We start from the raw sequence: 24777 nt of genomic DNA on the forward strand, positions 1-24777 counted from the left end.
GCCTGTGGGAAAATATAATGATAGATTTACGGCATATTTAATTGGCTGAACAGTAGCTATGCTGCATAATAAAGCAGTCAGGAATAAATTACAAAATGCTTGTTGGAACAGCACTTCATGGGTAAAAAGTTGCCTCCAACACACAACTATAAGTTGCTCGTGTCCTTTAGCCTGTAAACGTGTTTGTCAGTCCGTTGCACTTCCACTTGTAAGGCCTCCAGTGTGTGACTGTCTGACGCTTATCTCTCCAGGAGTTATAGGAGTTAATGAGAGCAGCTTGACAATGTGAGACTACCTGGAGCCCGAGGGCATGTCGGGGAGTGAGTAAACCATTAGCCATAGCCTGGGGGTAAACGACTCCTAAAAAGTAGAGAGTTCTGCAACACCATTTTCCTACTTAGTCTCAATGCAAAGGCTAAACTGTGCTGGTGTTTACTGCCACTGCAGATATCTAATGCCATTTACTGTCCTGAACCTGAAGTCCAAGCTGGTCAAAACAAGCCAGAGATACAGAATATTACTGACATACAGTAATCCCTGCAACCAACTCACATGCGCCAGGCTTTTTACAAAGGCACTGAGAGCTGATACAGACAGGAGTAATGGGTTTCTCCGCCTGTAACATGATTCTGCCTTTAGAACGAGGCCCGAGGACGGCTGGGTGTGCCCACCCTCAGTCCTCCCAGTTGGACACCACTATTCTGCAGCTCATTGTCTTTGTGTGATGGGTCAAGAAGATAAATCCTCTTAGCTCTCGGCTTTCGCAAACAGGCACAGAAAAATGATAGTCCTGGGAGCATATTTTTGGCATCATATAAATAAGAAATGAAAAAAAAAGTGCTCCTGAAAGGAATATCAAGCCTTGCGGGGATCCACAATCACACACCACAGACACAACTTATTTTAGCCTCCTTATTATGAGCAATGTACATGCAATTAATAAATAATAACACACATCTGAAAACAGAAAAGTTGTGTTTTTAGTGTTTTTAATCCCAAAGCACCAGAAGTTGTTGTATTAGTTATAATAATATCCGTTATCTTAAAAAGACCTATAGTGTGAACCTGCAATACATATATATGTTTATGAAATAATCCTATGAGAAAGATTTACTATCAGAGGTATTTTTAAATTTTGTATAGCTTTCTCTTTTAACATATTAGATCTTGCCAATGCTTTATATACAGATTAGTTAGATATTTATTGTCTTGAAACAGAGACTAGAGCAAAGTCGGTAATTTAAGTAATTCAATAATAATCCTCACACATCTTTTTAATAGCAGTGCTTAGTACTTGCAAATTGACAAAGACAAAAAACCCCACATATTTTCTTTTGTCTTGAACACTAATTGTGTTTCTAAAATTTTAAAAATAGTTTTAATTTGTGACAAAAATATTTTGTGTAGTTGTCTGTGTCAAACATTTCGTCAAACCGATTCACAGTGGAGGGAGACTTGAGAGTTAACAACAGAAGGGTGAAGCGCTGGAAACTTAAACAATTAAACCCGAATGTGGAAACATTTCCCCAAATATAAATATACACAGACATGTAATATCTGCTGTTAAAGAAACAAAAAAAGTAAAGCTGCAGATTTTAACTGGAGAGCTCCACATTTGAATTTAAACCAATGAAAATAAATGAAAGATATAAAAGAGATAATGTGCTCTGTGGAAAGAAGGAGAACAGAATTTGTATGAAATCTTAGAAAGATGACACCAGACACTGCCTCAAAAGTTTATGCTTAACGGACCATAGAGGTTTGTAGATTTTTGTTTCCCATTAAGTCAACCCAATCTCATTTTCCATTGGAATGTGTCCCCTTATGCAGACTATACAAATCTCAAAAGTTGGAAGTCAAACAGTGCACGGATCAGAAGAAATGAGATGCAAAACTTAAGGATAAAATAAAAGAGAGACACTTTTTCTTATTATCAGTCAAGAGAGAAATTTGAACATGTTACAAGTTTACTTGCACAAAATTAAAATGTAGAAACGATAATGTGGCACCTGCTTTAAAAAATTCTGCAACTTTACCCAAATTTTTGCGATATAGAAAATAAATCCAACATTCATTTCGGAGTAACAGGAGCAGCAGTAGCAGTCTCTTCTGTCAATGTGCTGCGCCACGTACCAAATGGTAAAGGCTGGTTAATTCAGATTAAATTACAGTTTAACTAATTAAAAACTATTGTATGTTTAAAGTGAAACTCTTCTATATTTAATTAAGCACATTTGGGAAGTTATGCCAAAACTAAAACTCTTTATTAGTCATTAAGTCTTTTCAAACTGTGTGTGTGTGTGCGTGTGTGTGTGTAGAGACGCATGGATGGTCGCACATGCGTGGGTGTGTTTTTAAAATCCCACACAGCCATAGTGCAGTGCCTCAGCAAAGCCCTTGATTAGTTGCGGTTTTATGTTTGGATGGTCCATTTAATTAGGTTATGTATGAGATAAAGGCCAGCCAAAAGTAATCACAAGGATTATTTACTCTTGTTAATTGAGGTTCCATCTTAACACCACAACTAAAGGTTAATGTTGTCTCGGTATATTATTTACTGTCCACACTGTCTGCTGAGGCTGGCTCCCACCACGCACAGCAGGGGGAGGACGGGAGAAGCCACAGGTACAAGTGATTTGTGGCGTGATATTGACAGTAGTTGAACTTTGTAAGTCTTCTGAAACACTCTCCGTGCTTCATTTTCATAATCTCACTTTGGCTGAAGGTGTGATGCTCAAGTTTCCTAGAGGTGGGTGCAGCCCGACGTCACTCCTAATCTCTCCTTTAACTAACTGCAGATAATTCTCCATGCACATGTAAATCACAGAGCGAGCTTTGAAGAGAACTGAAAGGTAGATTTGAAGTGACAATGCGTGATTAATTCAGCTGCTCTCTAAATGACCCATGGTTCTGTCTTCATAGGAAAGACGTTCTAATAGTCTTTCCAATAGTGATTAAAATTACAAAAATATGAACCTGTAGGTTAATAAAAATGGTAATTTAACTAGTATCTGATTTAATTGACTCTGAAGAAGTACTTAAACGTGTTTGCACTCTGGAAAACCTACATGGCTCAGCGGCAAAGAAATTGGAATATCCAGCTGTCAAGATAATAAATTTGACTATTTCATCACTGTAATCTTCATACAATCTCCCTTTGTGCTGGTCTCCACCACTCGCCGCTAATGTAATAAATCACCTCCGTGTTTGGAATAGTTTCATGTGATTTAGAGTAATTGTAATATACTCAAAAGACCCCGAGTGCTGTGATCCGCTTGTGTTCTTAACCTCTGTAGATTGAAAATTTTGAAAAGTTTAACTTAACCTTCCACCTCCGTCAAACTTCTCGAGTGTTTGGCAGGTTTGATTGCATCAATCATAACCACTTGTAAATCAAATCAAATCAAATCACTTTTTATTGTCACATCACATGTGCAGGCACACTAGCACAGCACATGCGAGTGAAATTCTTGTGTGCGAGCCCCACAAGCAACAGAGATGTGCAAACACAACAACACAAACGAGCAAAATACAAGAATGGCCAACCTGAAACTAATAAATATATGTACAATATATAATAGTGTATGCATTTCTGGATGTGTATACTAAATATTTTCCTACGTGTGTGTGTGTGTGTGTGTGTGTGTGTGTGTGTGTGTGTGTGTGTGTGTGTGTGTATACACATTTTTACAAATTAAATAGTAAAAAAAATAAAATAAAATAATAATAATAATAATAATAATAATAATAAAATATATAAAATATACAGAGTTGAATATGTGCAAAACAAGTGGCAATGTAGATAGCATTTACGAGCTCTTCCTGTCTCAAACCTACCTTTGTGAGTCCAGGATTAATTAAACTAATGATTAAAAATGTAGAAGTTTCATTTTTATAAATTCTATGAACATCAGAATGATCTTTGGTGCTCTGTGATTTTTAAAAAAGAAAGTAGAATCATTGATTTTGGCCTTCAAAATAATTGAAAAATCAGGGGAGTAGATACACAAAGACCACAGGAAATTCGTAGCCTATGCTTATAATTTGGAGAAGTACTTCTGTGTAATATACGGACACTATACAGGCTTTTTGAGTAAAAAAAACCCAACTAATTTTTTCACATTGTCATGGTATCATCCTTTTCCAAGTGGTGCTTAGAGATGTCCTCAAAGAAAAATACAGTCTACATCCACTCGCATGCAGCCTGTTAAACCCCCAAAAAGGATGTTTAATATTTAAACGTATTACAAAATATGTCAGAAGCTTTAATTGTAATTAAACTGGTGTGAGAAGTTCTATAAAATGTAACACGAATTTACACAATTGAGCCATGTATAACGGAGAAGCTTTACTTTATTAGGAATAATATTCTCCCTTCCACTGTGCTTCATTTCTCTCAGCGTTTTGCTTCCACGGCCTTACTTGGTCTGGTATGACCAGCAGCTTCTGGTGGTTTGAGTTAGCTAACGTCAGAAAAATGCAGTAGCCAATCTATAAGACTTGTCATTTGTTTTATTTTCAAACAGCTCTAAAGTTCAACCTATAAGCGATTAAACATCCTTATTTTTAATAAACAGCACAGTCTAATAATTACCTTCCAAAAATGAGCTGCTTCACATGGATTCTTCCAGTAAAGTTATCAGTATGTATTTTATTCTACGTGAGCTTTTTTTGTATATCATTAAAATAACAAGATAAAGCTCATTAAAGTCGTTTGGCAGATGTCAACTAATTGCTAATTGTTTAATATAAAATTATAAACATGGAAAAAGTTACAGTGCAAATGTTGTAATAAGAGACAAAGTCTTAGCCTAGTTTAAATTTCACCTTCACCCACTTCCATGCAGTAGCAAAGCTCCCAGCCTTCCTGCTGTGGTTAGAAAGTTCTGTTCAGTATGAGCATCAAGGGCCATCTAAGGCTCTGGACTTCCTCCGTGGTGGCAACGTGGAAGCCCTTGAGCTTTTGGGGGAAGAACACAAAGCCACAGGAAACCAAATTTAGGCGAGTGGTGGACAGCAACAGCTGTTTCGGTGCAGCCAGCTCTTCTATGGCAAAAAGTTTGCCGTTTGGACTCCAAACTCTTTGCTATGAAGGTTGGATCATCCCTGGGCTGTAAATGTGCACAAAAATGCTTGTAACACAACTCCTGATGTTCCTTGCGCAATATCATGCTGAGTTGTGAAACATAAGCTACCGCTGCCAGAGATGTTCCATCTCAGAACTTTTTCTGATTTTACCTTGTAGATAACTTATCAGTAGTTTGCTCACTCTGTGGATGAGTACTTCAAATTTTAACCAAGCAGTCTTTGATTAGTCCAGGAAACAATTAAAACACATTCTATCGCACATGTAATTAGATCAGGGCTGTCAAGAGGAGAGGAAATAAAATGCAGAGAAATGAAGACATAAAGGACTTAGACTTCATTTTAGCAATTACCTGACAGCTAAAGTTAAACGTCCTTTAAAAAATGCAGCTGTTTGGATAAACAATTAAATGCTGGTACTTGTATTTTAAATCTAGTCAGGTGAGTTTTCTTTTTTGTAGGATTCCTGACTGCTTCGGATCGGAAGCTGTGGACACAGATGCTTTGGACAGGTACCAAGTTTCTTGTTTTTTTATTATTTGTGAAATAAAATGACTCAAATGAAGATTTATTTTACATTTCTAAACTAAGATTATCTCATCAATGTGAAAAAGATGACTACATGAACATGTTTTAATGCATAAACTCATAACTTGTTAAAACCTGAAGCCTGTGTGCGTTAGATAACAGCGTGAAAATGATTAAAGGAAAGTAGGAAAACAATACCACGCTGTGCCTGGAATAAAGGTAATTACCGTGTTAACAAATGGGAGCTGTTATGTAAGAAAAATGCTGTCTTTTTGAGTTATATTAAATTTCAACTTCCACTGCATTATTTGACTAAATCATTTTCACTTTGGTTTGCATTTCCATGTGTCTAACATTACCTTCCAATGCTTGCTATGCACATTGTCAGCCAGAAATGTTTCTCAACTGTTTCTCAGTGGACAGTTGAACTTATTTGAGGTCTTAGTTCAGTAATATTGGATTTGGTTTCATTATGTTTGCAGGTTGGATTTGGTTTAAATAGGCCATAGGAAATTGACTCTATTTAATCTGAGCATTGAAATGTAGACCGTGTAATCAGTTCTCGTTCACATGTGGGCCAAGATAAGACTGGTTTTATTTGTGTGTAAATCTATCCTGAGAGGCCTCATTCTTGGCTGTGGCTATAGTAAGCCATGCCTCCGAGCAATAGCAGTGTGTGTGTGTGTGTGTGCGCGTGTGTGTTTGAGAGAGAGAGAGAGAGTGAACAAGAGTGTGTGTGGACATAACTGGTCCTTCGCTTGGGTCCCCACCCTCTGCCTCGGGATCCTTGTGTAATTGAGAGATGATCTGGGCATCGCACACAAAGCGTGGCCACACCGCCTCAGGAAGTGAACACAATAATCTTTGTAACAAGGCGAGGACACTTCTCTTTCTCTCTCACTCACTCCTACCGTGATGGAAATAAGGAAACTCAAGGGGGAATAATTTAATTATTTCAGCGTATCGTTCAATCAGAAGTTCAGCAGAGGTTACCTTTAAGCAAAGTAAAATCTGACATGAATTATGCATCCCCGACACCTCCAAAGTACAGTAATAGGAGTGCATGTGAACAGCGAACTCTTTGTTTCAGCAAAAGATGCGGTGTAATCCAATACGTGTGTGTATTCCTAATCATTTGCATCCGTATCCGTTACCTCAGCTCCATAGTGGCACAACACATTACGGAGAAAACTTGATTGCGAGTTGTCACCTGAGCCACATTCCCTTTAATTACAGCCTCTACATGGACATATATGCATACAAATGGCTTATTTGAAGAGTGCATGAAAAGGAGTTCATTTGAAAAACTACAACAAAACCATTTGTTTCCACCAAAACAGCACTCGCTGTATGACAAATGATGCTTTAGTCTTATGAATAATTCTCAAATTCTAAGCAATCAAGTTTTAAAGATATCGTAAATCCTGTCTAAATGGCCTCATTCATTACACGGCGGAGATGGGAGGGATACTAATAAAGTGTTACGTCTGAAATTGTCACTGACTTCATGCGTCTCTGGGAGATGTTCGGCGCTGAGCTGATGTATGGTGCGACTGACTGTATGGTGATGGAAATGTCGCCGTGGCCTCGTTAGCATTCTGCTGTAACCCTCGGGCAGGGGTGTCAGATTCTCTCAAAATTTACAGCTCAGTTTGGAACCAAAAGATTCGGTGCATAATGGCTGTGGGGACCCTCATAATGAATATACTGATCCTCACTAGCAAGGTCCGCTGTGAGGAAAATGTTAATGAACAAGTACATATGTGAAAGGTTAGCGCTGGTCAAAAGCAGCACAAAAATAATGCTGAAATAGTTCAATTAACTGCAGTTTTCTTTCGATCGCTTTTAGTTGCTAAGGTAACTGCTCTCTCTTATATAGGCTTTGGGCCTTCTGCCCAAGTGTCAGCTTCAGTTATAAGGAGGTGTTATGTGTGAGTTTTTAATGCCAGCAAATCACAGTAATGAGGCCACCGCCAAATGGTCTCATATTGTCTGACTCCAAGTTGAAAGAAAACACAAAGGAAAGGAAACTGATGCCATATTTACTATATTATATTTATGATTAACACACCCGCGCGCACACACACACACATAACCAGGACACAGCAATCTGACCGAGTCCTCGGTATCTTTATCCGCAGCCAAGCTGAGTAATTGCAGCTACAACTACAGTGCCCTGATTTGGTAGTACTAAAGATTACATCAGCTGTTGAGTCCATGACTGTTTTTTTTTGTATCCTTTTTCTTGTTGTAATTTGCTAATTTAATGGTCAGCTTCACTGAGAAAACAGCACAATGAAAAGTGTGCCCCAACAGAAATTGGCAGTTGGATTTGGGACATATTAGTAGTTTGGTTAATGTGTTCATGGCAGCGGTGAATCGCTCTGGTCATCGTTCCTCCGATGGCCAGAGCAATAAACATATTTAGAGCTTGTTTCATATGAAAACTTAATTGAAAGGCTTTTAACTTTGATTTTGTAAAGGCCAACAGCAGCCTTGCAGGTCTACACTCATCAGAGTCAATGACAGGACTTCTTGAACCTTCTTTGTGTCTCTAAGGCTACGTTCACACTGCAGGTCTTAATGCTCAATTCTGATTTTTTGATCAAATCCGATTTTTTTGTCTGCTTGTTCACACTACAATACTACTAATAATTATCCTTATTGCTGTTTTAGAGAGGAGCGGTGCTTCAAAGGATAGCTGCAGATTTCTGTCAGAATCTGCAGATTATGCAGTACAAATAAAATGTTCAACGTTGTCCAACGTTGTCTTCCCAGCAGTTTCACTAACATCTACACTGGATGGCCAGGAAGCGTTCGCAATGTCTTCTCGGGCGTTTCTCCGGAGCTGATAATTGGCTTGTGTCAGTGACGTAAAAGACGGATTTAATGCGACATGACCGTTCAAACAGCAGTCGCTTTCTAAAACATCGGATATGTATCGGATTCAGTACCACATACGAAAGTGACCCAGGTCGGATTTGAAAATATCGGATTTGTGCCGTTCACACTGTCATAACATGATCGGATATGGGTTGCATAGGGTCAAAAAAAATTGGATTTGATGCGCTTTCGCCTGCAGTGTGAATGTAGCCTTAAAGTATTTTAATATCTGACAAATGAAATTCCTGTATTAAATTTCTGTGCTAACAAGCCATTTTGGCTACACACCTGGACACACCCTCTCATTGGTTACTGGTTTTTCTGTACATGTGATGAAAGTACACGGTGTGCTTTTAAAGACTTCAACAGGAACTGTCAGACAAGGTAGGAGAGTCAGAAAGCCCTCAGAGGGGGAGCAATGAGTTTTATCCTGAGCTAAATCATTAGTGCTGCAATTAAAGATTTTCATTCCTGATGAAAGAATTTGTTTTCTCAAGTCATCTAACGAGAACACGAAACTAGTTGATTTGAATCAGAGGAATCTGAATATTTTGCTATTTTTGCTTTGACAATTACTTCAGTGTAATCTTTTATCAAAAGCGTCGCCAATTAATTTTACATTTACACAGGCTATAATTGCTCCAACTGAAAACTACATGAAAGATTTGAAAGCTGCAAGCTGATGTTGACATTACGGGATAGGAATGATTCCAGATCTGGATTTATGTTAAAATTGTTAAAATTAGATACCAGAGTTAAACAGAGAGACTGCAGAATGTTTTTGTTGCCTCCCAAATGTCACTGAATTTTCTCATGTATTTTAGACAGTATTTAAATGAATGAAGGCTTTAAAATGTTCCTTCATGCGGTGCTCCCATGTCCTGCTTTAGACGTCTCATTCCTTGAGCACTCTGCTAAGACGGGTAGGAAATGTGAATTACAACTAAGCTACTTAACCACAATGAATTAAAGCCTAACATTTGAAAATTTGATACTGAAATTACTGTCATTATGGTGCATTATGTCTGAGCATAATGATTGCTTTGGCGCTGTTTGAAGACAAAGGCAGACTCTGGGGGAAGAGTACATTCAGAGGAAAAAGTTGATTTCATGGACATTAATGACATGTGAACTTCAAACCTTCATTTTAGCAGCCATCATTTCCTGCCATTTCACAACTCTTCTTTTGTTAGCTACCTAAATAGTAACGCATCTGCGAGTGATTTCTCTTTCTTTGGACTCCAAAGAGAGCCGTACCCACGGAGAGGCAGAAATATCGCTGCTTTTCCGTCTTGTGTTTGCTGTGTACAACACGTGCTTAAATGAATAACAAATAGGAGAGAACGTACAGCGAAGGCTTAAGAGGAATGCAGAGATTTTTTTTTTTCCATCTCACGTCGCTAACCGACTGATTTGGAAATGTTTTCAAACCACATGCATCTTTTAGGTCGGGGAGGAAAAATAAGATACACTATACTTACGCTGAGCTTTCTTTGGCATCTGCTTTGTTTTTATGGGTACAAAGTTTGCACCAAACGTCTAGGGTGTTGACAAAGAGACAAAGTGCATACCGAGAGCGAGGACCACACAGCAACTGTGACCACGTTTTTGCAGCTGCATTATCAAACGTCCAAAACAGACACATGGAAAATGGGACCAACTCAGGCTCTTAGAATGTTTCCAGGGTTGCAAACAGTTTGGAGACCTAGTGGAGCTGTTATTAATTCCCCATCAGTTTCAGTTTAGATGCCTGAAAGCCAATTAAAGGAGAACATAATTGAATCACCCTCCTGAACAGGAACTCAAATGAATTGTGTTTGGCGACGGATGGCAGGAGAGAGGAGGAGGAGGGCACGGAGGTTAAATAAGGAGGGTAAAATTACCAAGAGTCCCAGTCTTTGCTCAGAATAATGGTTAGAATCTGACCCTGCTATGATGTGAATTAAATTGCATTTGCAACTACATCCTGCCAAACCACATGCTGTAGCTGTCGACAGACGGGGTCTACAAAAAAAATTCCAAACTCGTATTAGCCTCTATTAGTTTGTTACCTGTAGTAGCTTTAGTATACAAGCGTAAACCTCAACAACGATCTCGGCGATGAATTGACAAAATTGAAAATGTCCACCTTAAAGTCCTCTCTGTTCCTCACGTGAGCAAATCCGGAGAAAATAGTTATTGACAGCCAGGGAGAATGAGAAACACAAGTTGCATTTCAGAGCGAGAAGTGACAAAATGCTTCACTTTATTTGCTAATGAGTAAAAACTAAATGAAAAAGTAATTACAGCCTCAAAAATGAAAATTCCCCACTGCTGCCTCTGTGTGAGAGATTATTCAGAATTTTTAAATGCTGACATACCGCTTCAGATTTTCCATTTAACAAATATGATTGACAACATAAAAAAATCAAACTTTTTAAAATGTAATTTTAAATTTCTGTTCACATTACAATATAAAATATGCCCAGTTATTTATTTTAACTTTCTTTTGAGATACTGCACTGAGCTTTTATTGGTAAAATGCACTGACATTGAACTGCAGTATAATCACCTCTTTTCCCCATGCCTGCGTCACGCTTTAAGTCTTTTATTTTACACAGCTGGAGATGGAGCTAATAAATGCTGAACAATATGGTTTGTGTATATAGCATATTGGTTCCAAGCGGACCAATAATAGTTTCCATTGCAGAAATAAGCATCTATACATTTATAGAGATGTGTATGTCAGGCTGCAGTGCAGGCCAATCTGAGGCTGACTAGCAGGTCACCTGTCAGCATGGTTAACCAGCTGTTAACCTGCTGACTGGACTGGGAATGTCTAAAAACATGATCTCATGTTAGTTGAATATCTGTTTGATCTGCTGTATTGATGTTATCAGGAGCAATTTACTTGGCACAATGATTATAAAAATTTCATATATGAACTAAATCTGCAACTTTACATCAAAATTCTGTCTATTCAAATTTACCATAAATAGGAAAAGTAGCCACAGTCCTCAAAACCTACTATATGACAGGCTTTAAACATGTTTTTGTGAATACCCTGCTGAAGGTTTATGGTTTTGATTAAAACACTTTTTAAAATTATTTGTTTTGACCTGTTTTTGCTGCCATTAATAAGAAGCACACAGATTTAACCCTGCAGCGAGTATTTTAAAGATGGTTCTGGTCTCTTTTACCTATGATTCATGTTCCAAAAGTAAGTAATCTCATTATTAGGTTTTTTTCATGCACAAAGCAGTTAATAGGCACAAAAATGACACTTATTTTGACTGCCTTTTCTGTTACTTCTAATAAACCAATTTATTTGGTTAAGTAATCGAAGAAAAACAATTTCATTTATAATGTAAGATATGTTTCTGTGAACAGGTTTTACAGACTCTAATATGTTGATCAATGAAGTCGTAGTGGGACATCTGGTTTGTAGTAATCTTTAAATATTTTGTGGAGAAACCCTTAACGGCAGTAAGTCTTGCTACTTTTGGTTTAGTACAATGTACTGACTACAAGTGGAAAATTACAATGAAATCAAACCCTATAATGTTTTTTTAAAAACCCAGTATATTTCCACACAGCTTTCCATTATCATTGCTACACCAAAGGGCCAGTTCCAGTGAAAAGCTATGAAAAGCTGCAGGAAAAATACATTGGCGAATTCACGGTTGGAAAGATTTTTATGATTAAGAAATCGTAACTGTGCGCATGAATACAAGGGTGGGGTCTTAAATGACTCCAATTGGTCACTTGAAGGTTAAATAGATTTATGAACTGAACTACATTCCAATCCATACTTATTAAAGCAATTATCAAAATTAAAGAAAAAAGAAAGTGTCTGAAGAGATTTACAAAGAAATGCTGCTGTGTGCTTATTCTTGGCAGCTAAGCATGGTGTGTGTGTGTGTGTGTGTGTGTTCACATGCGCACGCGTTTTACCTCAAGGCCATACTCCATTGTCCTGGGAGAGCCACAAGGAGGAATTCCTTTCATGTGTCATCTCCTGTCACAGTGCTGTCCTGACAGAGGCTTAGTGACATACGAGAGGCCTCGGCACAATGTCCTGCTTTTAGTCAAATGAAGTGTCTGGCAGCTGCTGCATTCATCAAAATCAAAGGATAATCTGCTTTCCATATAAAATCAAGTGATGATTAACTTTTTTCCCCCCCAGAGGGGGAGGGTGGGAGCGTAAATGCTAGCACCTTTAAGGAGACACTTGAGAGACAAGAGGCGGGGAAGGTTCGCTAAAAGTGCAGAGTGGTGCTGGAAGATTTGAGGCTCTCAGGTTAGAGAGCTGCTCTGTTTAGGCTCACTTCTGAATTAGGAATTTCATTTTATCGTAATCAGGATTAATTTCAAACAAAACACCAATCACACAATAGGCTCCTGTACATGATTCAAACTGAGTGCTACCATTACCCACCTTTGCACATGTGAAAAGCATAGATAATGACAAAGAAGCAGAAGCAGAGAAATGTGTAATGTCAGCATTATACACAGAGGGAACGTAAAAATGTATTTACACTGAAGTCATTATTTCATATATAAATGAAGGACAACCACAGCAGAGCAGCTTTTTTATATCAGGGTGTAAAAACCAAACTAGAAAATTTAGTATGGCTGGAGGAGCTCTCTACAATCTGCTACAGCTTAGAGCTTAGCAGGTTATAGTTTGGCCTGTCCTTGGTTGATGATAATTACTGTTAAAGCAATGGAAAAATCTAATTTTATGAAGGACACAAGCTCAGTATATGACAAAATTGCTCTATATACTAGAAATGTTGCTGGAGAATCTAATTTCACAACATTTCTTAAGTCCCACAATGTTCATGCTGATTTAGCCCTGTTTTGGAAAACAAAACCTTTTTCCCACAAAAAAATTTAATGTCCATTTAAACTTATGCTACTAATGAGTTGTAGTGAAAAGCGGGATATGATAGTCAATCTGGGACAGGCGATGGAAGCAAGCTTCCTCCGAAGGGCGCCTGGGCTCTTCCTTAGAGAGGAGCGTAAATAGCTGCTCCTCCACATCGAAAGGAGGCAGTTGAGGTGGTTCAAGCATCTGAACAGGTTCCCTCCTGGGCAGGTGAGGCGTTTCGAATGAACAGGGAGGAGGCACGATAGAAAAATTATGTCTCTTGGGTGGCTAGGGAACATCTACACCACCAGAAGAGCTGGAGGAGGTGGGCGGGGTTTCTGCTGATTTATGCTTGAGCGGGGTTAGTGCAGAAGCAGTCCAACTGCAGAGAGTGTTTGCTGTCAATGGAGTGGACAAAATATGCAGTAAATATGATACTCTAGTTTGTGCTGTTGGTCCATCAGTCCGCCGTGGAATAGAGTGAAGTTATAGCATACAAAGAGCTGAAGTCACACTGAGTGCTAAAACAATAAAAAGTATTCACTGCATTCACTGTCTGTGATTTTCATGGTGTAAAAATATTTGATTATGTTTTGCATTTCTCCCATTCCTGGTGAACTCTGTTGCTCCCTTCCTTATTCCAAACCACTTGTCAACCAATAAGCATTTGACCGACGCGTAGGTCATCCACATCCAGCACTGTGCAGCTCAGATTTTGGAGGACTGCGCTGGAGCTGTCCAAATGGCAACGTGTATGCAGACGGACGCATTTGCAGGACCATAAATTTAGCTTTTGACTGCTGCCTCCGTGACCCAGATTGAGATAAGCGTCCAAAAACTGCTAGACATAAAAAATGTGGCATTTTAAGTTTCGAAGAGGATTCCTTAAGTTATTAGCGTGCACATATTTGATTAATATGCACTGTATACCTCGTGCATTTTTAAAACCTCTGAGTCACCCTGCATTTATGTGGCATCGTGGCCTCAGAGAGCATTCAGCAAGAGACTCCAGTGTTTGTTGAATGACTTAAAACCACTTTTCTAAATGGTCCAATCCTTGTCATCATGTACTGTGCATTAGTTGCCATGGAAAAACCCAACTCTTGTTCCAAGTATAAAGCCATAGCATCTCACAAAGCATGCTCTGTATCTTTATTTCTTGTTTTCTGGGGTATTCATATGTTTAAGCAGCAAATAATTTGACAGATATTTCAAACACATGCATCATATTTAAATAAAATTGATAGACATAAAATATAAATAAAGATATCAAACAGTTATATTGGATCCATGCAATGAATTAAAATCATTCCTGTTATAATCAACACAATCAAAGCTATTAAGAAGCTTCATACTACTGATTTAAGGCATCCACATACACAGAAATATTATTTGCTTTTGTTACCCTGTATTATTCACATGCTGTAATAAAGCTGTTATACTTTACTGTTACAAAGCCTTGTAACACCCCAACAGATCACTACTGCCACAGTGAAGCTGCAAATATATATTCCTGATCCAATTTAGGACCAACGAAGTGAGCTGTGAATCTGTTCATCACAAGTCATGACCAATATCATCTACACTGGACTGCAATCTGACGGAGCAGGGGCCATTAGACGGCCTGGAACTACCGGACCTCCTTTTCTTTAAAATTACACCCTCCTGGATTGACCAAGCACCAGCTAACCCTCTGCTATTTGTGGTAATTAGTCCAGAATGTGAGCTGTCAACATGCAAAAAATCGTGCCAGTAGGCCCACAATGTCGCAGACACCCCCACTGTGTTCAACAACAAGCAGCTAGCCTCGGCCACTGGAATGCATTAACTTTCTCCTCTCTTTTTTTTTTCCCTCGGCGACTCATGTCAAATTCAGGTCCCTCAGAACAAAATCTTAATAATTAACTGGCAAATTTTAACATGATTGCTTCTGACACACCTACTCTGGTAATTATTGCTTTGAGGCCATGTGCTAATGAAATTAATGCATTCATTGCCCCAACAAATTAGCATAACTCATACAAATGGCCCACATTTGAGACCCCGTTGCAATAAGGGGAAAACAACATACAGGAAAAAGAAGCTTGAAGAATAAAAATAAAGATGCAAAATGAAATGGCTGGTGCATTGAATCGGAGACTATGATGAGCACTGCTCGCTCAAAGTCGTAATGGCTAAAGCCTCTTAATGTTAACCAAGGGTGATTGCAGTAATGCATTATAGAGCGATAGCTGCGCAGGACAAAATGATTATCACCATCATTAGAGTCATTGCAGATCTACATATACATCTCTCTGTGGACAAATATTAAATGCCCATGCCACTGCAGACATTAAAATGTTATTATACTGATGCATTAACTTACTGTAGCAGAGTTCATATCAATATATAGTAGGAGCTTCCCAACAATCACTCTCTAAATGGTGCAGCTGCCACTCGCAGCACTCCCTGGCCCTGCCACTAACCCCTGTTCGTGGCTGTTTGGTCTCTCAGTGGGATGTCTCTCAGACACTTACTCCTCGGCATTAATAATTGACAATGATGCCATCGGTACAATAGGCGAGGACAAATGCAACAGCCAGTTGGAGATGCTGCAGAAGTGCGAGAAATGTCCCCTCGTAGCTAAAAGAAGGGGAGGGATGGTTGTAACACCTAAAAAAATGCGTTTGCCTGCAGCCAGATACTGTCAGGGAAGAAGGAAAGTAATGAAAATGGCCTCAACACTGGATTACATTATTACAGTCAGGTGATAGTCTGCAGGGTAGTGTGACAGCTCGCAGTAGTGCTTCCATAACTTCTCTTTATATATCATGGCGACTTCATTTTATACAGCAAATCGGTAACTCACAGCCCCACAGTCAGGTGCATGATTATATCTGTAGGACAACAGAGCAGCAGGATTTGTGCTAAAGGATAAACTGAAATGAAAATGTAATTGAAAGTGTATGAATCAGCATGTTTAAATAGGTCAGAAAGGAGAAGTTCCCCTGTTGTTGGTGCCACAGCAACACTGACAAGTCGGAAAATAAGGACACTTGGTCTTTAAGTGCCGTGTTTCTTTGACCAGGGAGTGAAAGTCAGAGTAAACAGTGAGTGAAAAACGCAGAGCTCCCAAATGGGACTTAAACAGCCATTGCCTGGTTAATAGTCATAGAATTTATGGCACTGCCACCTTGCCAATCTCCAAATACACACTGCAAAAAGTGTACAGTTTGCTCCCGGCATGTAATACTGCTGATGACAGAGGACACCTTTTGTAAAAAAAAAAAAAAAATGGCAGAATTCGACCCTTTGAAAGCTAAAAGGCATTGGGACAAATATGGTTTCTGTGATACTGAGTACTTTTATGTTTGTTCTAATGTTCATTTTCCTCAAGTCAGTCTTGTGTTTGATTAGTTATTTGATGCCAAAAACTGCAACATTGCTGATTGAATGAAGTACACCTGGAGGCATCTGCAGACCTTTGAAATTAGACATAAGAACATAAAGGACGGCTCCTTTTTTGGCACCTTGTGATTTGTCACCTCTCTCCAACCTCCAAGAAAGTTGCTCTGCAGCAAACTGCACTAACTGAGACTCTGAGGGATTTTGCTTTTTTCTTCTTTTCTTTTTTCTTCTGTTTAGAAAGTTAGTTTGACTTTTGAAGGCCAGCTGAACTGACAAGATAATTTTGCTTTAGCTGGTGAGTCAGGAGCACAACACCTAAAATCAGAAACATTAGCAGTTACTCTAAGAGTTCTTCATTCAAGGGACTTTCCAGCAAAAATAGGACCTCAATACCACAACTGCAGTTTGTTAGAAATCGCTTTACCAGAGTAGGGTGACAGCCCGTCGACATCGACCATCTTCGTATACAATCTCAGCTCGAAAATGCTTCAATGAGAATTCCTCGCTCAGAAGCAAGAAATGCTCATTTTTAAGGAGAAAAACAAAAGAAATAAGAACACAATTCTTAAACCAGCCTTATTAGATTATCATCTTCTTTTACGTGAAACCCATGAAAAGACCTTAAAAACATACTCATCACCCCGCTGCCAAAAAAACAACATCTCACTGTTTTTTTAGCCCCACAGTGGCAACGACACACACTCGAGACTTCCACCCCAAGCTAAATGTTTCATTTAATTTGCTCAGAGTGAGACTGTGGATGTGCACTCGCACGATTTCATGTTTAAAATATCTTCGACACCTGAAAGGTCGTCGTCAAAGTTACTGTGACATTTTCTCCCACAGAGTGGATCCTTCCCATACATACACACAGGACCAGACAGCGAATCCGACACTGGAGAGCAAACAATGAATAAAACACTCAAGAGCCAGCTTGTGATGCTTTGACCCACGACACAAGCATGAATACATACAACACATCAACGGCATACTTCCTAATCTGAGATGGTTAGTAATGCGGCCACCTTCTCCAGCATGCAGGCCCATCTGTGATGACACATCAGCTCCGCCGTTTCAAACGAATAAACTCACAAACACGAGACACAATGTGTTGACAGAAAATTTGCATTAGGAATGTAACACAGGAAAGCATGATTAATTTCTGCTCACGAAATGAATACAGATTTTGTCATTACATGGCTTGTATCCTCTGCCAAATATTATAATGCTTCGCCCTCCTTTTCCGCAGCGAGTGTTCGGCTGCAATAATAAGGAATAAAAGACAGCTTACAGCTCATAAGCAACACAACTGCTGGCAAATCAGCTAAATCACAGAGCAAAACAAAGACCTGATTGCTCATTAGTATTATAGATCTGCTCTCTTTAAATCTGCTTGTGAGATGCAGACACTGTTTAATGGCTTAACTGGGGTTTGTTTAAATGTGCACCATCTACATTCCACACAGTAAAGATTAAAAGAATGAGACATAACCAGATATCTCACTGAATTTGATATCACGGCCCCCTTTTCAAAACACACATGCTCGTCGATACACTTACCTTGGCCTTGCAGATGATGCATCGCGCTCTGTCTTCACTCCCACATCCCTGTAAGGAAAAGGATATTTAAAAGTAATTTAGTGACAATGAGCCGTGAAAACAGCGGCTCCAAAGTTCCTGAATGACACGCATGAACAACGAATCATTTGTTTGTTGTTTTGATCAATAAACTAATTAAGTTTGTTGGGGAAATGGTGCACTATTTTAAACCCAAAGGTGCACTATGCATAACAATGCTAATTTAATTAAATTGCTTAAAAGCCTTTATAGTATGGTGGCCTTGAGGAGCAAAAACACAACTTCTTTTTTTTTTTAAATAAGCATTAGCCAAAAAAAAATCATACAGAAAACCAACACTGTATAAAAAAAAAACCACAAATCGTAAAAATAACACTAACAAAAGCATTTCACAAGACACAAGGACAAAGGAGAGAACACAATTCAAAAAATGCATTAAAAACACAAAGGATCAGAAAACAACCTTTGACAAAACAACAAAATATGAAACATCAATATTTCACAAAACTCAAAAAACACATCAAACCGAAAGCAACATTTCAGACACCGCACTCTTGTTGTTTTACTGATTGTGTTTTTTTTTGGCTGGTTTGCACACGAGGCCTCCTCTAACTACAATAAATAGCAAGAACACGTGCGCGTATTTAACGCTTAGACTAAATGCATCACTTCATATGACAGAAGCACGCATCCAGTAACATGTTTAACAATCTTTAAGCTGGTGCTCGCTCGCTAAACACGCTAATAACAAGAAAAGCATTTGTGCGTACACAAACCACTAACATGCATGGCATGCAGGAGCACATTTTGATAGATGTTAATGGCATATAATTATAGAACACTGCTATTAGGCAATGTGATTTTATAAAGAGGACCATTGCCCCTGGCACTGTGGCCTGATTGCTGCAAGTGTTGGTTTGATGAATGTAAACCAGGTCTGTTTGCAGAGATGTCAGCCAATGAGAGTGAAAGGGAGAGAAGAGGGTTAGACGCTTAACTCGCAATTAAAAGGAGACATAGTCATGCACCCAAACAAATTTATCACAAATGAGAAACATATCTAACGTACGTCAGAAACTAAACTCATTTTCTGCACATCTCATTATGTTTTTCATCACTTCACACATTCTCCATTGAATCGGTTCTATATTTAACTCTTCAGCGTGACTTCTTTTTTCCTCTGCGTTTTTTCAAACGGTTGGAATTACAAATTCTAAAGAGCATTTTTTTTCCGATTAACCTCAATATAATGAAACCAGATGGATAAAAAAAATAAGAATTTATCTGTAGAGATCCTAGTCAAGTACTCAAGCTGTCAGTGAGTGGGCAGGCAGTGCTCACACCAGTCCACACTCAGCTGGTGCTATACAGTCTACTCATGCCCTTGTACTTCGTGCTTTGAGGGGTTTCACCCCTCTAGGAATGCACTCCCTATAATGAGGGTCAGAGGTCAAAGTGCTGCCGTGCCTGGAGGCCGGGATCTCCCAGGCACACTCAGTCACTGACTCTGTCCCTATATTTAAATCCTGCTTCAGGACATGTTTTTCAAAGGGCATCTCCTAACTAGTTCCTGGTTACTAATTAGTTCTGTGCCATGCTATTTGTCTTTAGGAACCTGAGTGAAGAGGAGGAGGAGGAGGAGAAGGGGGAGGGAGCCAAATGAGGCAGCCCTAAAAAAAGATAGCGTATGTTTTGCCTCAGTGGAGACGATAATCACTCAGACAGTCCTCTGCTGCAAACATGCTGAAGTATGTATCAACAGCTGAAATGAATGCCAGTGGTGTTTCGCCGTGTTTGAATTCTGCGTGCCCACTCTTTAGTGACAACATCTGTGTGATACTGTTGTGGCTGAAATTAAATAAGGACGTGGATTTTTTTTTTTCCCCCTTCCCGTACAAGCTGCTTTTAGAGGAGTGGTAACTGTGCATGCTATCACTCCCAGCTGGCTAGCTCTGTCTCTCTCAAGTCAAATCATTATTGGATTACATTTTCTGGCTTCATAAAATGCGGTTAAGAGGCACTTTAGACATATGTGCATGACCTGCTTTCCAGAGATGGCTATCAGAGCAAAAGTGACAGGTCAATTGCTGATTTCTGTTCCGTAAAAAGGGAAAGGGGCTCCCAACCCTGAGCACTCTAAATGGATGCATGTTCCCCCCTCTCTCTGTGTCTGCTTCTCTCTCTCTCTCTCTCTCTCTCACACACACACACACTCACGTTAAAAGTACTCGGCACACACACTCATCCCAGAGCGTGTAGCATGCCCGTTTCATAAGCCTGTGTGTATGTCTGTATATAATTGTATAGTGGGAAGACACACACTTAATGGAAGAGGCTCTTCACTCTGACAGCTGGGTGGTGCAGATGAAAGGTCTGCTGTAGCATGTTGTCTACCACTTGTGGAGTATCCAAAGAGACCCAAAGCTCTCTGGAGTGGACGACACAACAAGCTTACGCACATTTTTCTTTGATTAATCTACAAGCATCAGTATGCTGTGAAGTGCATACATTATGATGCAGAATTAGATCTTGATGCATTTATATACAGCTGGAATTTGTTTATACCTCAAATGGAATCAAGCACTATCCAAACGTGCATTAGTGACACAGATGAAATTACTTTTCAGTTTATTTGCTCTTTGGCTCTACAGTCAAATCCGAAATCAGATGGTTGAAATTTGTGCCAACACATCCTCACATTTAACTCTCTAGAAGGCGTAAACGGCACACAGACTGAAGCCTACTACATTTCCCACCATGCAACTGTGTAGTCTTTATAGTTGTCCGTGTGTGTATTTATTCAACTTGAGAATAGATTTTATTTGAAAAAGCAGAAAACGTGGAACATTTTGGGAAGATTTTTTTCCACCGTTTGACTTTCTAATTTATTGAAATTATCTTCTGCTTTTTTTTGTTGTTGTTGTTTTTGGGAGCATCCCTAATGGTGACAGAACTTCATGACAAGGTTAAACTTACATATTTAACTTAAGTTTAGTTATAAAAAACGGTCCGCATCATTGTGCTCATGGTTGCCATGGTGATGTCGTCCCTACACAAAATATACTTTTTCCTGAAATGCATCACTCATCAATTTGTGTGCATCAGATTATTTTGTGTGGCTAACGTTAGCTGTTAGTTGCCTTGTCTTACTGCAGACTAGCATCCACACGCCTGCGCAGGATGTAGTTTATGGAATGTTTCAGTCAAATGGTTATGTTCACTTTTGAAATCCAAATACTGCAACACTGCACCGATTTGCACAGCTGTCTGCTTACTTTCCACCGCGCTCATTTACAACTTCCCATTAAAGCCGTCTGTGGGGGCTGCAGACCCTGTTAATGGTGCGTGGCATCATACCATCTTAATAAAGTAAGAATACTTTGTTTAACTGATTAGCTGACTAGCAAAAGCAGCCCCTAGTTGCCACCCACAGTTTAGGAAAATGTGGCTCTTTAACTGCTAAATGCTTAAATATATTTACCAGCTTTTTCCTAAAACTGTCAGTCTGCATGTTGGTGACGTTCAGGGGGTTTATCAGAGCTACCTGCTGCTACAAGGTTGGTAAGACAGCTAAATGGAAGCGCTAAAAATGCTACATTATAAAACCACAGCTCCTAGCCTAAGAGAGAGTCATTACACACAACACATAGCCATTCAATCTGTTTTTCACTTCAAACATTAAATTAGAGCTTTAACTTTCACAGTGCCGTCTGCTACGATTCTCAGAGCTAACAACCAGTACTTTTAGAGTCATATTGTGATTACTGCTGTATGACGCCCTTTAAGGCAGTTGTACAGTGATCACATTATGTAAAACTGAACAGCGCATCAGTGCATCTGTCCAAGCAAAGTAACAAGCTCGTAAAGTGCACTTTCATGTCCTGTGACATAAAAACTCATTTGCATACAGAGAAGGTTTTTTACTTCTGTGAAAGACTGCAGCTGAGGTGTTAAAGTCCGCTGCTGAATTTACATTTTCACATCAACACACCTCTTCACTCGCTTTTTAGCTTTTATCTTTTATTTCTGGGAAAATACTTGGTACACAGCGGTAATTATACATTCTGGCAATCCAATTTCTGGCAGCGACAGCAGCAGCAGTTTGTTGGGAATTAATGGTGGAAGAGTAATTAGCATGAGCAGAAAGAAGCTCCATGACTGAACAGAAAGAGAAATGTATGCCACCTACGGAACCTTAGATTTTATCAACTGAGAAGAGTGTAAAGTGAGCTTTTGGGAGGTGCAGTCCAAAAACACCGGCTCCCCGACCAATGTGTTAGTACAACTGCTGGTTCAAGAAGGACTACAGATGTTAATGAGCTCCTCTGTGGTAGGTGACCTGTGCTGGGCACTTGATAGCTTCCTGGATTTCAGCCAGTCCATTAAGAGGTACTTCTCACTGTCTTGGCCTCCGTGTTTCAACTGTATAACGATGACGCGTCACCATTGTTAGCAACCCTCATTAAAACTAATTGGTATTTCTATTTGAAAGGTAGCTCATTAGGCAAGCAATGTTTTGTCTCAATAAGGCGAGACGGCAAATACATTTAGTCAATTTTGGAAAACCAGCACAGACGTTTCACCGCTTACACTTTAACAAACAGCTGATGGCAATTCAAAAATATCACAGTTCCCTACATGGAAAGTCTGTCTTACCCTCTGGATCCATGTGGACAGACACACGTGATGGGCAAGTAAATTCTTGCAGTCGCAGAAATTCCTCAGCGGGTCACTGGCTTTAAGTTCACCATCCCTGCATATAAAGCACTCTGATGTCTCTGTGGAAGACGAGCAGAAGATGGAGATTATGAATGGTTTCACATTGGATCAAAGGCTAATCCCTGATTCGCGTTAAGATTCATATCAAATATTCATCCATGTATAGCGATACTTATTTCCTATTACAGTGTTCAACACACACAGTATGGTTCCACAGAGCATTAGACATTCATGTTATTCCCAGTGGGAACGCAGAGAAGGGAATGTGGGCTTATGATACTTTTTCATTATTTTCTGCCACATATAAACTATTAAAATAGTGCATGCTCACATTAAATACGGCCACAGTTTCAGATAATGAGGTCCGAATATTTACAAGTCATCCCTGTTAGTTAAAAGTTCAGGATTGAGACTGCTATAAATATGAAGTTTCAGAGAGTTTTTTGCATGATGTCAGTGTTAGCAGATATCCTAATATGGTCAGACACAACTGTCTGCTTTCGAGGGGCAGCCAATAAGGAGTAAGAGTTAACTGTGAACTTTAAAAAGCTTCAACTGTACAGGGAGTGCAGAATTATTTGGCAAATGAGTATTTTGTCCACATCATCCTATTCATGCATGTTGTCTTACTCCAAGCTGTATAGGCTCGAAAGCCTACTACCAATTAAGCATATTAGGTGATGTGCATCTCTGTAATGAGAAGGGGTGTGGTCTAATGACATCAACACCCTATATCAGGTGTGCATAATTATTAGGCAACTTCCTTTCCTTTGGCAAAATGGGTCAAAAGAAGGACTTGACAGGCTCAGAAAAGTCAAAAATAGTGAGATATCTTGCAGAGGGATGCAGCAGTCTCAAAATTGCAAAGCTTCTGAAGCGTGATCATCGAACAATCAAGCGTTTCATTCAAAATAGTCAACAGGGTCGCAAGAAGTGTGTGGAAAAACCAAGGTGCAAAATAACTGCCCATGAACTGAGAAAAGTCAAGCGTGCAGCTGCCAAGATGCCACTTGCCACCAGTTTGGCCATATTTCAGAGCTGCAACATCACTGGAGTGCCCAAAAGCACAAGGTGTGCAATACTCAGAGACATGGCCAAGGTAAGAAAGGCTGAAAGACGACCACCACTGAACAAGACACACAAGCTGAAACGTCAAGACTGGGCCAAGAAATATCTCAAGACTGATTTTTCTAAGGTTTTATGGACTGATGAAATGAGAGTGAGTCTTGATGGGCCAGATGGACGGGCCCGTGGCTGGATTGGTAAAGGGCAGAGAGCTCCAGTCCGACTCAGACGCCAGCAAGGTGGAGGTGGAGTACTGGTTTGGGCTGGTATCATCAAAGAGGAGCTTGTGGGGCCTTTTCGGGTTGAGGATGGAGTCAAGCTCAACTCCCAGTCCTACTGCCAGTTCCTGGAAGACACCTTCTTCAAGCAGTGGTACAGGAAGAAGTCTGCATCCTTCAAGAAAAACATGATTTTCATGCAGGACAATGCTCCATCACACGCGTCCAAGTACTCCACAGCGTGGCTGGCAAGAAAGGGTATAAAAGAAGAAAAACTAATGACATGGCCTCCTTGTTCACCTGATCTGAACCCCATTGAGAACCTGTGGTCCATCATCAAATGTCAGATTGCTGCACGCAATGTTGATGGTGAACAGATCAAAACACTGACAGAATCCATGGATGGCAGGCTTTTGAGTGTCCTTGCAAAGAAAGGTGGCTATATTGGTCGCTGATTTGTTG

General features: G+C 39.6%; 1 protein-coding gene across 3 annotated transcripts in view; it reads right to left on the bottom strand.

The window, feature by feature from the left end:
- Positions 1 to 24777, bottom strand: part of LOC309700953 (uncharacterized protein) — a 129336-nt gene that overhangs the window by 55970 nt on the left and 48589 nt on the right. For all 3 annotated transcript variants that reach the window (XM_082524881.1, XM_082524882.1, XM_082524883.1), the window contains exons 2-3: positions 22970 to 23091; positions 18296 to 18343 (exon numbers count right to left, since the gene is read on the bottom strand). In XM_082524881.1, coding sequence (XP_082381007.1) covers positions 18296 to 18343; positions 22970 to 23091 — 170 coding nt within the window. The remainder of the gene's footprint in view (positions 1 to 18295; positions 18344 to 22969; positions 23092 to 24777) is intronic.

The sequence above is a fragment of the Aulonocara stuartgranti genome (genome assembly GCF_965226115.1).
Source record: "Aulonocara stuartgranti genome assembly, chromosome: 23".
NCBI classification, from domain to species: domain Eukaryota; kingdom Metazoa; phylum Chordata; class Actinopteri; order Cichliformes; family Cichlidae; genus Aulonocara; species Aulonocara stuartgranti.